This window comes from Astatotilapia calliptera, chromosome 19 (genome assembly GCF_900246225.1).
Source record: "Astatotilapia calliptera chromosome 19, fAstCal1.2, whole genome shotgun sequence".
Lineage (NCBI taxonomy): Eukaryota > Metazoa > Chordata > Actinopteri > Cichliformes > Cichlidae > Astatotilapia > Astatotilapia calliptera.
This window is the reverse complement of record NC_039320.1, coordinates 22,357,984-22,374,330: the sequence shown is the minus strand read 5'-3', so window position 1 is coordinate 22,374,330 and position 16,347 is coordinate 22,357,984. Positions and strand designations below refer to the sequence as shown.

At 40.1% G+C, this 16,347-nt stretch overlaps 1 protein-coding gene across 2 annotated transcripts in view; it reads right to left on the bottom strand.

Moving 5' to 3' along the window:
• stac (SH3 and cysteine rich domain) overlaps positions 1-16,347 on the bottom strand; it is a 30,392-nt gene that overhangs the window by 4,690 nt on the left and 9,355 nt on the right. For both annotated transcript variants that reach the window (XM_026152484.1, XM_026152485.1), the window contains 6 exons: positions 15,331-15,464; positions 8,743-8,824; positions 8,481-8,587; positions 7,639-7,720; positions 6,800-6,867; positions 3,710-3,807 (listed from right to left, as the gene is read on the bottom strand). In XM_026152484.1, the coding sequence (XP_026008269.1) occupies positions 3,710-3,807; positions 6,800-6,867; positions 7,639-7,720; positions 8,481-8,587; positions 8,743-8,824; positions 15,331-15,464 (571 nt within the window). The remainder of the gene's footprint in view (positions 1-3,709; positions 3,808-6,799; positions 6,868-7,638; positions 7,721-8,480; positions 8,588-8,742; positions 8,825-15,330; positions 15,465-16,347) is intronic.

Here is a 16,347-nt window from a genome sequence, read left to right as displayed (position 1 = left end):
ATACATGAAAACATCCATGAATTATTTGAAAACAAAGGAAAAATACTCAAATCCATCACTGATTGGAAACATAATGACATTTAGACTTCGATAGAGAGGGTATTTTCACACTTAAATGGCATGTAATGCCCCTAAATTCCATTTGCTCCGAGTAATTTTCCTTCATCCATCCAGGAAATGCATGAATCAGTCTATCCCACTGCCCTGTGTGCCATAATTACAAACATCTGTTCAAAGCTACGGGCTAAATTTGACTAATAAAAATCTAAAGGACCAACGCTGCGGTGCCAAGTGTTGGTTTATGTAATTGTCTTCCTTTTACTTCCTTTTGTGATTCAAAAAGGAAATGATTCACAAAAAAACACCTTTCATGGAAGGTGAGAAACGCAAAGTGCCCAACACTGTAAAATCTTGAGAGGTGATGGCAACAATGCAGATTAATGCTCCAATTAGAAGCAGGGGAAATGTTACTTCAAATAATTTAATTACGAAAAAAATGAGCTGTGAAAGCGAGAAGAGGGTTGCTGTGCTGCTAAACTGCAAAAACATTCGTCATCATTACAATCACTGTGGCCAAAGGTAATCAAGTAATCAAAGCGTGTGGTGGAAAGTGAAACTAATCATAAACCTGTCCCCCCCCCCCCCCCCCCCCCCACACACACACACACACTTTAAAATTAAAATGAAATGTGAACTTTCTGAATAAGGAATCAGTTCAATCATCTTTGTTTTATGTGTTTTTGTTTGAGGTATTGATTACAGCCTGAAATAAGCCCAGCTGAGGAAGAAAAAAACCCTCATGCAGCCTTTCAGAAGAAGAAAATAGATTTGAAATAAAGGCATTGGAGGAGTTGAAGTACTTGAGATGAATGAATTTCAAATGAAGTTTAACGACTGAAGTTTTTTTCTCGACGAGGGAGGGGAGCGACCCACGACTGTGTGCATGTAGGAAAGAGATGAAAAGAACAAGTGCACTCCTGCTCGCTTGTCCTTAAATCCTCAGAAGATTTCTGCGAGAGCAAGAACAAATGGGCACTTAGGCTGAAGGACTGTTCTTTCCCGAGGGCCTATTTCAAAGTATGACGCCCAATCAGTCATGGTTAAGGCGGGGAGTAAAACCTGGACCCTTCGTTTCAGACTGATAAAAAGGCAGGCCAGACATGTGAAGCTCTGCCTACTTTAAATTACTCTTCAAGTATGTGTGCGTAAAAATCATCGTCTGCTGTCAATGTTAATAAATCTTTGGATGCAATTTTTAAATATGTTTTTGAGGACACCAAGGCTGTGTAGCTCTGGGTCAGAAATGCAACCTTTTTTTTCAGTTCTGACCACAGACCAACCGGTGCTACATCAGGTGATTTTAATTAGTTGTTTGTTAAAACCAAAAACAACTGCTGACATCATGAACCAGGCATGTCTGGAAATGTACAGACAGTGAACTCACAGGCTGGGTTGGAAATTAAACACCAGCTTCCCCCCCCCCCCCCCCCCCCCCGAGTCTCAGCAACAAGAACAAGTTGACTCAGACTGTCAACTTGTTGCCTTGTGTATAAGCTAAGCTAAGCTAAGCTAAGCTAAGCTAAGCTAAGATAAGATAAGATAAGATAAGATAACCTTTATTAGTCCCACACGTGGGAAATTTGTTTTGTCACAGCAGGAAGTGGACAGTGCAAAAGTTATATAGCAAAATTAGAATACAATAAGAATAAAATACTGTACTGAATAGAATAAAATAAAATAAAATACTATATACAGTAGAATAAATAGAATAAAATATACAATAGGATAAAAATAGAATGCAAATGCTTTATACAACTGAGTAAAAATACAACTTTTTCAGAAAATACTGACCTGTTCTGCTTAAAATTAGTCTGCGCCAACATTTTAGGAAATACTATGTTATTTTTTGGCTCTATCGATAGGAAAGTGTAGAGAGCCGACAGGAAAGCAGGGAGAGAGCGAGGGGAGACTGACTGCTCACTGGGCTGAGCAGGTGACCAGTTCAGTTCAGTTCAGAGGGATAGTGTAGAGCACCAAATCACAACAACAGTCACCTCAAGGCATGTTTTCTTGTAAGTTAAAAACCTGAAAATAACAGAAAGAAAACCCCAACAATCAGACGACACCCTCTGAACAAGCAGAACTAGGAGGGATGGTTTTCCTGCATGTATTTCATTCTCCTTGCTCTCCTCTGTTTCCACGCTTTCCTCTCTACTCTACTGTCTGGTCAAAAATAAAGGCTAAAAAGCTCAAAATAAGCCTGCTTAGTATAAAAGTCAGAAATTTGTTTTCATATACTATCATAACACAATATTGTCTGACTAAGTGTTCAAAATTAGAATAATGCATATGTGAATAATGTCTGAGGTGATACTTAAGATTGTGTTGATGCCATGGCTGAGCTTACAAACTTATTTGTACTATGAGCAACATAAACATCAATGATGTTATCAAGCTCATAATCCATTATAATTCAAAGGTTATTTTAAAGCATGAAGCACTAAAGTTTAAGTGTCACTGGTTTTAGTGCGGCACAAACTAATGACTGAGGGGAAATCCATTGAAAATAACCAATGAAACTTTGACTCTGAGTCCAATTTGGACACCATGACCCATTAGGTGATCACTGTCTCGGGATTTAATTAAAAACTACCAAAACAATAGTCTAGATGGGGTGGTGGTCACTGTGAAAATGGGAAAATGACAGACAAGCTCCACAATGTAATGCCTTTAGATATCATGCAGTTTTTGACACTTTAAATGCAGTTTTTGAAATTAGTATTTTGCTTTAATTGATGGAATTTCAAAATATTTGTTTACATTCTTATTACAATTCAAAACAACCTATTTCAAGCAATTAGTGGTGGACTTCTTCCACCACTAATAGCCAATTACTAAATGTTACTAATTAGTAATTACATTTAGTAATTACTAATAACTAAAATGTCTAATCGTTATGGAGCAAACTGTGAACAATACACGAACAAGTGAGGCTTTTGGCATCTGTGCCCAAATTATGCAAGTATCTGCTTCTGCGCCGACCTGAAAAGCATGAATGTCTCATCACTTTAACTACAATAAACTCAGTGTTATCCTTCAGAAACAGCATGTGTGCCTGGTACACTGAAGGGACCCTTTAAAGGATCTATAAATGGACTTTCAAAGACCCTCATACTCTCTGAAGATAAATCTAAGAAGACATGTAACAGATTTGATATTAATAAATAATGCTGGCACGCACCCAGGTAACATTAATGAGGCCACACCAGAGAAATAAATCTTTGAGGAGTGTTACATAAAAAGAGGGCACTAATTAGTTCCTTTTGTGAATCCATTCTTGTCTCTGAAGACAGTAATTAGTCTATATAAGATAAAAATGACACAAGATAAAGAGAGAACAAAGTGGAATTGAGCAACATGACTTCTTGTCTTTTAAATTTTCCCTTGCTTCCCTTCCCTTTGAGGATATGAGTAAGCGCTGAATTCCATCTGTTTTGTTCGGAAAGTTGAACTTAAATTTCAGTGAAGATAAATCATGTTTGGGTTGCACTGCGTGAGCCTCGTATTTGCTTCTATTTCTTATTTAAAAGAAAAGAGAAATCTATCTAAAGAAATCACTATGTCAAAGTCAGTTAATTCACAGTCTAAGTTCATGTGCAGGTGTTCTTATTATTAGAGCGTCTGTGCATGTGTGTGTACGTGCGCTAACCTCATCTCCAGGTCGTGGCTCTCCTGGGCGGTGAAGCTGTACAAGGCCACATACGTGTTGAGCTTGAGGACGTCTTTCTGTAGCATGCTCTGCTCCATCTACAAGACAGACCAAAATGCAGTCTAACACTACTTTCTCTGTTGTCATATCTTAAAATAGTCTTTTGGCATTCACATTAGTGTATTTACAGCACACTGATAGACTGAGGAGCTGCTTAAGTTGCTTTACAATCTGTTCCCTTTAATCCTCCATCAACATGAGTGGGAGAAAGATCGGGGTTTTTCTTTTTTCTTACAAACACTTGGGAAGTTTAAACAGGACATGGTTGTGGGTGGAGAGGAAGTTCTCAGAGAAGTGTTAGCACAATTAGCAGGGAGATATGCCGCCATTCTGGCGCTATTCACACCTGCTCATAAAACCTGGTGGGTGTGTTTTCCCATTTCATCACCTTGAATCTGAATCGTGCCTGCTGTGCCCATGAAATCCATCCAAACAATAACTTGCCCTCTTTTTGCATGGTAACAGCAAGGAAAATGCAAAAAAAAAAAAAAAAAGGATAATAGCTGTTTTAGGACAGCAGGAGACTTTTCTATAATCGTGGCACTTTACAGTAATGAAAAAAAGTGGGTTTTGGTCCCCCAGCACCAGCCATGTGGACTGGAAATGTGGGTGATGGATGAGCTTAGTTATCTGCGGCCACGAGGAAAAGTGCCTCTGTGACTTCTGGGTGAAAACTGCATCAGACAGTGGCGATCCATTACAACTAACTAGGAGCAGCTCACAGGCCTTGTGAGGTCCCGATGTTGTGGCCGCCGGGATCAGTGGATGTGAGGTCGGTTTGGGTGAGATAATAATCTCCTTTGCAAGAGAGCTATCAAAATAAGAAGCAGGGACAAATGTAAAAAAGCTCATTATAGATATTACTTGTATACTTACTGTTTAATCTTATATTCATACATCAGTTTTTTTTAGCCCTATATCAGGATCGTGGGAGGTTGGAGCTTGATTGGGGCGAAAAACAGGGTTTTAAATCTGGATCTGTGAATCGGTGAATCTCTATAAACTATAACCTCAGTTACTCAAATTGTCAGGTCTGTTCATGCACACTCAGTTAGTAGTTTAACTGGAATAGTTCATCTTTTAACAAAACTTCTGGCAACTGAATAAGCATCTCCTGTTTAGGAATCTCTGTGTTATGTGTTATGCTGGCCATCTCACGAGTGTAAGTCGAGTGCTGTCTTCAGCTCTGGTGGCTACAACTCCTGTTGGAACGATCCAGCTCTAACTAGGCATGCCATTTGTTGCTGAGTGGGCAAATAAAGTGGGCCATCAGAAAATCTTCATTAAATCAGCTGCCTGCTGTCTAGAGCTAAGGCTAATTCAAAACAGCAAAGCTGCAAAAAATAAAGATAAAAACAGCTGAAAGGCTCCAGGTCTGGGGCCTGAATGATATTTATCAGTATTTTTTACGAGTTGATTCCAAATGATGATACGTTTTATGTGTCCAGCAGCAGTGAATGAGCAGAGGCCACAGCAGTTTAAAAGAAAACAGAGAAGGTACCAAGAAAAAAAGAGAATAGAAGGAAAAAGATGTCATTAATCAGCAAGAATCAGACCATTTTACTGGCTATTGATCTCTGAGAATTTAACAGTAAACCTGAAAAGTGTGAACAGATGGCCATCCTGTCATGTGTTCCCATTTCAGACCGCGAGTCCCTCATCTCAATTTGAAAACTGCTCCTTCTCAAGGGAAGAAGCCGTTTTCAACCTTTTTTCCTTTCTCTGCTCATTACCCTGCAGTGCCTCCATCTGTCTGTCCGCCAGCCTGAGCTAATGGAGCTGTCGGCTGACAGACAAACAGCCTGCTGCCAGCTGTGCTCGGTCCAGCCTGATAACACTGCACAATGCATTTCAAGCTCTGAAATGGACGACTGGACTGCTAGATTATATTGCAGAGTCGAGGTGTTTATATGTGCATCTGCGCGTGTGTGTTCCCTTGTACGGATATTTGCTCATTTTTGTGTTTGTCTGAGTATCTGTGGTCTTTTTCCATTGTTGACAACGGAGATAAACATGTTAAGCAATAAAAGTAAACAGAATAGATGGCGGCACATAGAAAATATCTACAAAGAGCATCAATACTAAGAACACCTCTCCCACAAATTCCAGCGTGGAAGGAAAAGGCAGAGAGGAGGAGAAGAGTTGAAATATGCCAATGAAATATTCATGGATGCTCCACAGGGGGCGATAAGACATTCACAGAGGTTTAACCTTTTTCTTTCTCTGGCATGAATTTTGCACTGCATCTACACTGTGGAGAATAAACAGACCGAATCCAAACATCAAGGTCAAGAGTTGTCTGTATCAGCGCTGGCCAGTGGTCGTGTCAGACCGGGTTTGATTTGTTACGGCAGGAAGAGAAAAGAGAGTGCTCCCCCGAAGTCCTGGGAAATTTAGCAGTGATGATGGAGGCGGAGATGAAGAACGGGCTGGCAGGGTATCAGTTCTCAGGTGAGCCAGAAAGTTCAGGAACTGAGCTCCAAAAAAAAAACTAACGTTGTGAAAGCTAAGAGGGAAAATGTGGAAAAGTTCACTACACAGTCAGAGTTGCTGAAACTGCTGAAAAGACAGTTATAGGATGCAGTCACTTTACTTTCTCTCGCTCTTACCTATATAATTACCAGTTTAGTGCTTCTCTAAAAAGCTTTTTTGTAATTTGTGAAAGGACAACAAATTGTATCTGCATGTGAAAAATCAATCTGTACCTCAGATGTCTGTTTTTAAACTAAACTGGAAGCTCGTGTGGCTTCCGAAGAACAAACTGGGCTGAAACAACCGACAGCTGTTGTGCTTTTTGGCTTTGAGGAACACGTGTTACTCATAAATAAGGACTGTCTGTCTGTCCATCTGACATTTACATAGATTTAAGAAGGAAAAAAGAAACCGTGCAACTCTTTCCTGCATATAAAACGACAACATCAATCCAGATAAACTGGTATTCCAAGAACAGTACTTCTCAGTGTTGTACTATACTCATGCACATGCACACAAAACCAATCTATTATAAAATGTAAAATAATGGTTTCTCACCTGCAAACTGTCGGGTTTTGTTTCTGGGTGGTGGTACTGCTCTGTCCCGTTCTCAACGACCGTAAAAACTGAGAAAACAACACAAAATGAACTTTGCCCAACTAAACAGTCTGAATAAAGTTGTACTTAGTTTTAAGGTAGCAGGATATAACTGTATCAGAAGACAAAAAATGGATCTAATGTTGTCACATGTGGAAGAAAATCAAGACTAAATCAAGAGCATAAACATGTCTACAGCGGGAACCATTGGCCTGAAAGTGGCACTTCAAATCTAAATGTCATCACTGTGATCATAGAAATCCACATACAGTTTTCAGTTAACATAATTAGCTTTTTTCCTTGTTAGCTTGAGGTAATCATAAAACAAGAGCAGTTGGAAGGCGAGCACATGACACAAGCTAAAAGTGAAGTCATTTCTTCTTTTGTTCGGTTAGTTCAGCAGTATTATTACCATGCTTCAAACAGCATTTTCCAAAACAATGTCTTCTTTTTGTAGTCTTTAGTTCTATCGTCTTAGGCTTAATACTCTGGAGTATAAAGGGTCACTGCATTGCCCTTTACTACAGATGCTATTGTACAGCTGGAAAACCCTGCCCACTGCTGAATCAAGAGCTAAGCACAGTAAAGAACACAGAAAAGTTCACAGAACATCTTATTTTAAAGACTGACTTTAATGGAGAATAAGGAGAAAATTTCGTTGATGGTTCATAGATGGAGAATTTGATGTTGCAACCTTCTTCAATTCTCTCATTTATGGGAAGAGCAACAGCGGTGCATTTTTTCCTGTCACTACGTGGCATTAATCCAGATGCACACTGTGTACTGCAGTGAATACTCACCATCATCGCTGTGTTTTCTCGACAGCTCCTGCCTGCTGCTGTGAGCCACAACTTCCTCTGGAACCTTATCCAAATCACTGGTCTGCAAAGACAAAAATTGAACGGGCAAAATTCAATTAGATAAGTGCAGAAATAGAGAGGGAATGATGTACTACTAATTAGATAGATAGTTGAAGGTTTGAGCACAGGATTAGTTAAAATTCATTCTTTTTTACAGAATAACCAGCTATCTGGGAGTCTGGCGAGCAGTAAACATGCTGTTTCATAGTCTACATTTGGAAACTATTATGAGAACCCCCGTTGAGATCACATTGTCTCTGTAAGCCTCAACTGACACACACATACACCCATTCACTAACAGCTGCAGAGGACAGGACAGAATGGCCCTAACCCAACAGCTTTCAAATGTCATCATACAGAGGTGCGTATCCAGACTTCTCGTGCAGTTTAGCTTACATTAGCAGTGATACAATGTGAAGAACACATTTCCCTGTGCATTAAACGTACCGATGGAAGAAGGCCGGAAGGGACTTTGGCTAAACAATCATTTTAATTCATCTTCAGAGCTGTAACGTGAGAGTTCCTGTCATAGGTCTGGACCAGACTGCCTTTATTGGTAGTGTTTACAGCCCTGCAGTAGCAATATCTATTTAGATCATCAGCTACACAGTGTCTGCTACAGTGAGACAAAATATAAAGTGTAGTCCATTTCCTGATAGAAAGTCTTTATATGCCACAATAAAGAGGATACTTTATGATATGGACAAAAAGAAACTGGCAAAATAAATAAATAAATCGAATTAATCTTTAAATAAAAGTAGAGAGGGGTATGTTGCTCTTACAGAGTTTCTGTGGGGAGATTCAGAACCGCTGGCTCTCTTTGTCTTTTGTGCCAATGATGTGCCGAACCTCAGGGCTTCATACACGGGGTCCACCTTATTGCCGCAGGCTTTAGAAAAGCATGTTACAGACACAAAACCATGTGGCAAATTACCAGACTGTAAAACCTCGTGCATCCATTTTATGAAACTGCTCAATTAGAAACCCAGTTTTGGGAGAATTAAGTTGAAATGAACCAAAAGTATCCTAAGATAAGCTGCTCACCAATAGGCATGACTTCTTTGATGCAGCCATACTGTTCCTGGATCAGTAATGGAGAGCTGTAGTACCGCCGAAAGCCTTTTGGCTGAAGCGAGAAAGACACAGAGCGGTGACAGGCATTAGAGACAAATCAATATACAGCACCGCAGGCAGTAAAGTGCTCCGACCATTAAATACAGCACATAACTCTGTTCATTTGGAGTCTCGGAATGTGGCTCTCACTTCATAGGGATAAAGTTCTGCTACACTGGATGGTGCACAGGATGGAAGTCAAACACTGTGAATGAATGCAGAGCCTAATATTAACATGAAAAACAAAACCTTTAAAGCCTCAGCTAAATGGCTTTTTTCGTCTTTTCGTGAGAATAAGAGGAGGACAGGGAATATCATTTTCTAAGATCGATCATGTGTTGCGTTTTGTAACCTGTGCATAAGGTAAAGAGGGGGAAAGCTGGCAAACACTACAAAGCAATTCCAGTACTAATCACGAGTTTTCATACACAGATAACGCTCTGTAATGTTGACAATATTCATCACACCATAATGACATAATAACTACAGCAGCACCAAAAAGCGTGTAGGCATGAATACGTGGTCAATGGTATGTGCTTTTATGGCTTACTCTGCAAAGCAAATGACGAAACGAACATATAGAGGATAGTTGGAGAGACAGATGAAGGGCGGAGTGGAGCACAGATGCTGAAGGGGCTGTTTCTGTTTACAAAGTGACGTCAGACTCGGTCCACACTCAATACTGCATTAAGCTGAGGCTGAGAAGCAACATTAGTCCTATTCAGCTTTACTTTTCTTCCATGCTAATGATGTATAATTTTAGAACTGTGCACGACCATGATAGCAGAGCAGTGGATTTGTTACACAGAGTTAAAATCTGAATGTGTAGCAGTAGAAAACAGGATCAAATATAATACTTTGGTTCATGGAGTTCACTGCTATGAAACCGAGAAGGACAACTTCTAAAGTTTTTATCGTAATTTATCTGCCTGTCAAGTTTTCCCCCGATCTCCCAGGCCTTCAAACATTTATCATTTATATATCTATTACCTGCCTGCGTTCCATCTAATCAATACCACCTCATCAGGTCTGAATCCTTGGTAAGCATACAGAAGATTGAAATGATGTCGGTGTCATCTACAGCACACCCAGTAATGATTAATGTATATATTTGCAGTTTATTTTCACACACTGCAGCAATTCATCGATATTGTACTGTTGTCAGTGTTGCTTGATTAAAGCAGCTTAATTTCCCAACTGGATGTGCGGCTCACTGAGCGTTTCTTGCTCATAGGGTTGCCTTTTTTTCCCGTTTGTTTACACTTCGAGTACTCAAGTCGCGGGTGGTGAAATCGGCGTCGCTAATCAGTCCTGATTAATTCTTCGTTTGACACTTCTCGTGATGAGGCGGCTAAAATAAGCAACCCCTGAGCGCTTCGGGCACATCTCAAGAAACGAGGCGTCAGACTTCCAGGGCCAAAATCATTAAGGAAAAGGTTAAAAGAGCGTGCTCGTTGGAGCCCATCTGGTTCACGTGGCAACAAACAAAGTGATACCACTCACTGCTCGATGCCAGAAGTCACAGACAGCTTAGGTTTATTTTACAAACCATCCAGTATATGACAATTATAGTTTCTTTGCAGTTTCTAAACTTCTTTAGAAAACTGGAAAAAGACACTCATCTGTCAACTTCCTGTTTATTGGGAAAATAGTCCAGGGAAAATGTAATGTTTTGTTTCTGGAAGTATCCAGAAAATGTATTAATTAGAAGGGATCAATACAATATTATTATAGCTATATCCTAACACGTTTTCAAGTAATCTGCATCACATGTAAAAGGTCAACACATAACACATAAAAAGTACTATGTCAAAGTCTTCTTTGAAAGTTTCTTTTTTACAAAAACTGGGAAAAATGTAGTGATTACTGAAAGAAACCCAGTTCTTGAAAATTTAGTATAAAAGGCAAAACCTTGGCTTGAAAACCTTGAATGTCAATATTTGGTATGAGCACATTCATATGAACTTTCTTTTAATTTCATTAAGTAGTCTTTGGCTTCTTGAAGGACATTTTAAAATCTTATCTGTTTAATACCAGAAAGTCTGGCTCCTTAGAAGCAAAATATGCAGAAATGAATGGTGGCTCATGACTTTTGCACTGTAGCTCTTGGTTGGGTCCAAGAGATTTTTGTTTCTGGGTTCTGACTTTGGCCCGTATAACAGTATTTTTTGACGTTTTGGACTGCTGCTGTATACCTTTGATACTACTGAGTCTTTGAGTTTTGTTTTTGCTTCATAGTTTTGCAATCCTGTGTTTTGGTTCATGTTTCCATTGATACTGTAGTAAGATAAGCTTTTATTTTAGCATTTGAGCCATGTCTTGTCTTGCTTTATTTTAGCTTTAGCTATTTTAGCTTCAGTTCCTACTTTGAGTTTCTCTCTTTATTACATCATCCAGCTCATCTTCCTATGCTTAGCCATCTGTTCTCAAGTGTTCCCCATCTCAGTCTTTATGTTTAGTGTGAGTCTTCTTGTCTCCATGTTTAGTATTTGTCTTTTGGATCGTTCCCGCTTTACTTCGAAGCACTGTTTCCTTCATGCCTCGTGTTCGTTTTGCTTCCCACTTTGTAACTGTCCTGATTGTTTTCACCCATGTAATCCCCTTCACCTGTGTCTTGGTCCTTGTATAAATAATCCAGTCTCTCTCTCTTTGTCCTCAGAGTAAGAAGTTTGACGTGAGTTCAAGCTGGTTATCAGCTCACTAATGCTGTGTTCCTGAATAAGTCAGAAGTCAGAGTTTCTGAGTTCCCAGTCAGAAGTTAAATCTGGAATGCTCCCTCAACTCAGCCCCAGCAACCCAGAGTCAACAATCCAAGCTGGCGGCATTGAACATAAACAGTAGTAAAACTGTAAAACTTTTAATCTGTACTGCCACCGTTGTGTATTTGTGCCTCACTAAATAAACCATACACAGAGCACTGACCCACCTCTATCCGTGAATGTGCTGCGGCGGTGTTTTAAGTGCAAAAAAAAAAAAAATAGTGATAGCTCTACCTAGCTTAAGAACCAAACCAAAACCTGTTTTTCTTCACTTTTTCTGCTACGCACTCAACGAACTCAGGTGTGACGTCACTCCCTGGTTCAGACATCCGAGGTCTGAGATGTCTGGAGCGCTGCATAAGTTAACCTAATCGGTTTTCTCTGGTGTTCAGACATCTGACTAATCGCAATTACTGATAAGTGTACTGCCAGCAGAGCGGCTGGTTGCGTAAAAGAAGATAAAACTGTACTATGAGAAAAATATGAAGAGGTTAAACGAATAATACAGGCTAAAAGCAACGTAGCTGCTGCAGACAAATCAGCAGCGTGAGTTTGCGCGAGAGGAAAAGCAGTAGCACTAAAAGCACTGTATGAATGTGTGAGTGCTCTAAGCTCTTTGGTCAGTAAGACTGGGAAATAACTACTAAATTAATGAAGTCTGGTATATCTGGAGGCAGCAATGACAGCTGGAAAAAATGCCGACTGTGGAATTAACAGACTTGCCAACATCACCGCTCTGTCACTATGACACAGGAGAAACTGATGTGTTATAATTACATTTTACATTTACATTTGGTGGTGTTTAACGATCTGAGATTAAAAATGAAATGTAAATAGAATTCAAACATAGGTTTTGTCTATGTGCAAATAGGTGTCAGGGGGAAAATAATCTAAGAATAAATAGGAATAAATGTCTAAGAATCTCTATTTAACACTAACAGTCATCAGGACCAGACAAAGACTTCAGACCATCGTGCTATTCTTGCACAGAAGTATGTGGGATCTTCCAGGAATGGTAAAGTTATTTTCCAGAGAATTGGTTGGTCAGTAAGCGGTGATTTCATATCGTGATCATAACCACCTGGTAGGTCTTCAGCATTATTTATGTTAACCACTTTCATAGTACAGAAAAACCAGGATTAATCCTAATGGTACCCAGATAAGACAAAGTCCTGCTTCATTTGTCTAGGTTCCCTGTCTGCTCCTCAAGTTTTCCATTATCCCCTACCTGTTTTTGGACTGATCTCACATCATCTACCTTCGTGTCTTGCATTTGGGTGGCTGTCTACATGCTACTTCCTTGACAACACATGGCAAATCACTTCAGTGACTTCGCCCTTTTTGAGAAGCTAAACCAAATTTGGCAAAGCACCCGCATCTCAGAGATCTGCTGCGTGTCCCTTCTGACCTCAGAGACTGTAGCACTGAGACTTTGAACCATCATTTGCGCCGAGTACAAAGGAAACACAAAACACTAAAACATCTGGATGAAGCAGTGGAAGTCTTGGAGGTGTTGCAGCATTGTGCAGAACCCCTGTTATTGTTGATATTTGCAATAAACACTGCTCATCAAAAGCTGACGAGTGAATCACCGCGTTCATTATGAGTAATGAGCTAAATTAGTTAAACTACTTTTCGGATCACGTTGTCGAAGCAGAGTTTTTAAGTCCAATATGTAAAACATGCACTGTTGTGAGGGTTTTAGCTGCGTTTCACAGAGTGACTCACAATGAACTGACACATATTGATTAATAATCACGTTTGATCCAAACTGGCAAGTCTCCCAGAAACGTTATTTGTACTGGAGCTGTCGGGGCTGAATGTTAACATAAACCGAGTGCGTCAGAAAAAAGGCGTCAACTTCTCTTTTTAAGTGACCACCATACTATACTGCAAACTGCAGTGTAGTATTTATGTGGAAAAAAGAAAACACATTCCTGTAGAATAAGAAAAACTTGCTGTTAACTGATTATTGTCAGCCCTGAAAAGGTTGTGTCCAGCTTAGCTGTAGTAAAACATTTAACTGAAGTAATGTTATGTAACCAGCAAAGCTGAACTACATGCTGAATAGCAGTAATTATCAGCAGCACTCGATACAGAGTCTCTACAAATGTATGAGTGGGTACAGAAACACACTGGTTTCATGTTAGCAAAGATTCAAAGGATGAGCTAACTTAGTTTCTTTCTGAGTGGCTCTCAGGCCAAGAGAAACAAGCATGGCAGCAGAAGAGTCCAAGTTTAGAGTTAGTTGAATTTAGAGCTGTACTCCACTGGGGAAACTTCCCTTTTTATGCTCGACCTCTCGACCTCATTTTCCACTCCTGAGAGCCGATCATATCTACAGGCCTCATCTCTAAGGCATCTGGTGGAAAGACGACACAAAGAAAAAGGAGAAACACTGCCTGTACTGCCAAATTATTTACACGCATTGATTCACTTTATCCGACTCAACTTATTCCATTTCCTTTAGTAATTTCAGACAAATTTGCTAAGTTGAGGTGTGGACACGAAGTATACATCCAAACATGTGGCTCTAAAGTCTCTTTCTTCAGTGCAGGATGAGCACAAATGATTAAAAGGTCCCAGTTCGATCCAGTCTTCCAGCTTTTGGACTGCTATGGAAGTGAAAATGCTTCTTGGCAGTTGCTTTTACAAGTCAGGCCGAAAACTCCCCAGTTAAAAACACCCGGACCACCCCGGTGGACCCATTCCACAACCAGGTTTCATTTTAATTTCATTCACAGATGATGCGAGCCATTCAAGATTGTGAATCATATTACAGAACACTAATTTAGGTTGTTATCACTCTATAATGAGGCTGTGATGTGTTTCTTGGGGAGAAACCACATTTTGGGGTGAAACGACACAATAATAATTATTTTCTCCAAGTTTTTCATCACATGAATACATTTGAAACCTCTCTCACTGAATGTTGTGGTTCCTGAGCATCAGCTTGTTAATAGGGAAACTTCCTAAATTAAACAATACAGGTTCTGGATTTAAAGCACACTGTAGATTTTTTGCTGAAAGCCCCTAAGAAAGGCGGTTGTGGATCATGAGGTTTATTCATTCACTTAATCTGATCCCCAGATCCTCGTGTCTGTATGAGGAAAGATGTTCGGTATCGCATTGGACCCCAAAAACTCACCACATGTCAATGCTGCGTACCATAAAAAACATGCTATACAGGCATGCAAATGTGGCTTGTAGTGTGAAGCACTTCAGTTGTTGATAAGACTAGAAAAGTGCTGCATAGATGCAGTCCATTTGCATTTTACAGACTTTAGATGAGCACATAAAATATCAGATAAGGTCCTTAATAACCACTCCACCCTGTAATTCCACAGTTCCCCGAGTGTTAAAGTAAGGCCGCTACTCTGAAATGTCAAACACATCATAAAGCCTGCCCATGTGACTTCATCAATAGTGGGTTTAAGAAGCTGCCTCTCGGTGACCACGTTTGTCCAGAAGCGTGGCAGAACTTGAGAGAGGAGGGGAGGAGGTCAGTGTTTTTGTAAACGATGAGTTGCATTATCTAACACAGAGACAGCGATGATATAACGATGATGAGGAGGATGACGAGGATGGATGGTGGTCACAGATGTACTTGCACACTCACACATAGAGTGTGATTTCTGAATAAGCACATTCTGCTGGGAAGCGGTCAGACAGCCAGTTCTGATCTGCTATCACAGTACTGACATCAATAATTATATTCCTGAGACGCAGTCTCCCGAAAGAGTCTTATCATGCATCTTACCAGTTTTCCCATGCAACGCTGCTGCCCAACACCGTTCTCACACTTGTGGTGGAGGCTCATCTTGCAGGCTTTGCAGCGGAGGCCGTGTTTAGCCGTATTTCCCGCCAGGAACACCACATGCTTGGCTGTTGTGCCTGATACATACAGACAAAGAGGCAATGTCGGGAGCTGGAATCAAATTGTGTTCTTACAACCAAACAGCAAGTTACAGAGAAAAAAAGCAGAGGAGATGAAAATATTGTCCAGAACGGCGTCTCATTTATTTATTCATTGTTTTTACACTCTTATTCCTAGTTTCTGGAGCCCTTCCCAGCATGCACTGAGAAAAACCTGTGAAATGACATGTGGAACATTTTAACAGGGACAAAAATTTACAAAATGCAACTCACAGCGTGCACTTCTACAAAAATCAGTCCGACTGTGACTGAGCCAGGCGTGTCTCCACCGTGTTAATATCGCTCGTCAAACTGCTACCTGTGTGCAGGTTCGCTGTCACTTATTAATGCCTGACTCACAGCTGATGAGATAATTGAAGATTAATTTGAGATCCAAAAGTTATGCAACGATGCAGGTGCAATCATTTAGCAAGAGTGTGTGTGTGTATTTGTGCACGCAGGTGTGTAGATTAATAAAAGAAAAATAAAGGGAAATGGAGCGAAGGATAGAGAAACGAAAATAAGAAGGACAGGGCGGAGTCTTAAAGGTATAACAGAATGAACCTCACAAAGAAAGATACCAGCAGTAGATATGCATTAAATAGGGAATATTGGTATTTTTAGGAGTTGAGGAGCACGTATGTCTATAAATCCCTACATGCCCCACACACCTTGAGTTCTTTGCCCGACCCTTCCTGCCCTTTTTTCTCTGTTTGCCATCCTCAGAAGTTTGCAGCAGCTAATCTTCAGTGAAGCTTTTCGCAAACGTAGCCCAACTTCCGGCTTATTTCGTTGGTTCATTATAAAAAAACAATGTTTTTCTTTCACATTTGAAGGAAGAAGACCTCACTGTCAATCACAG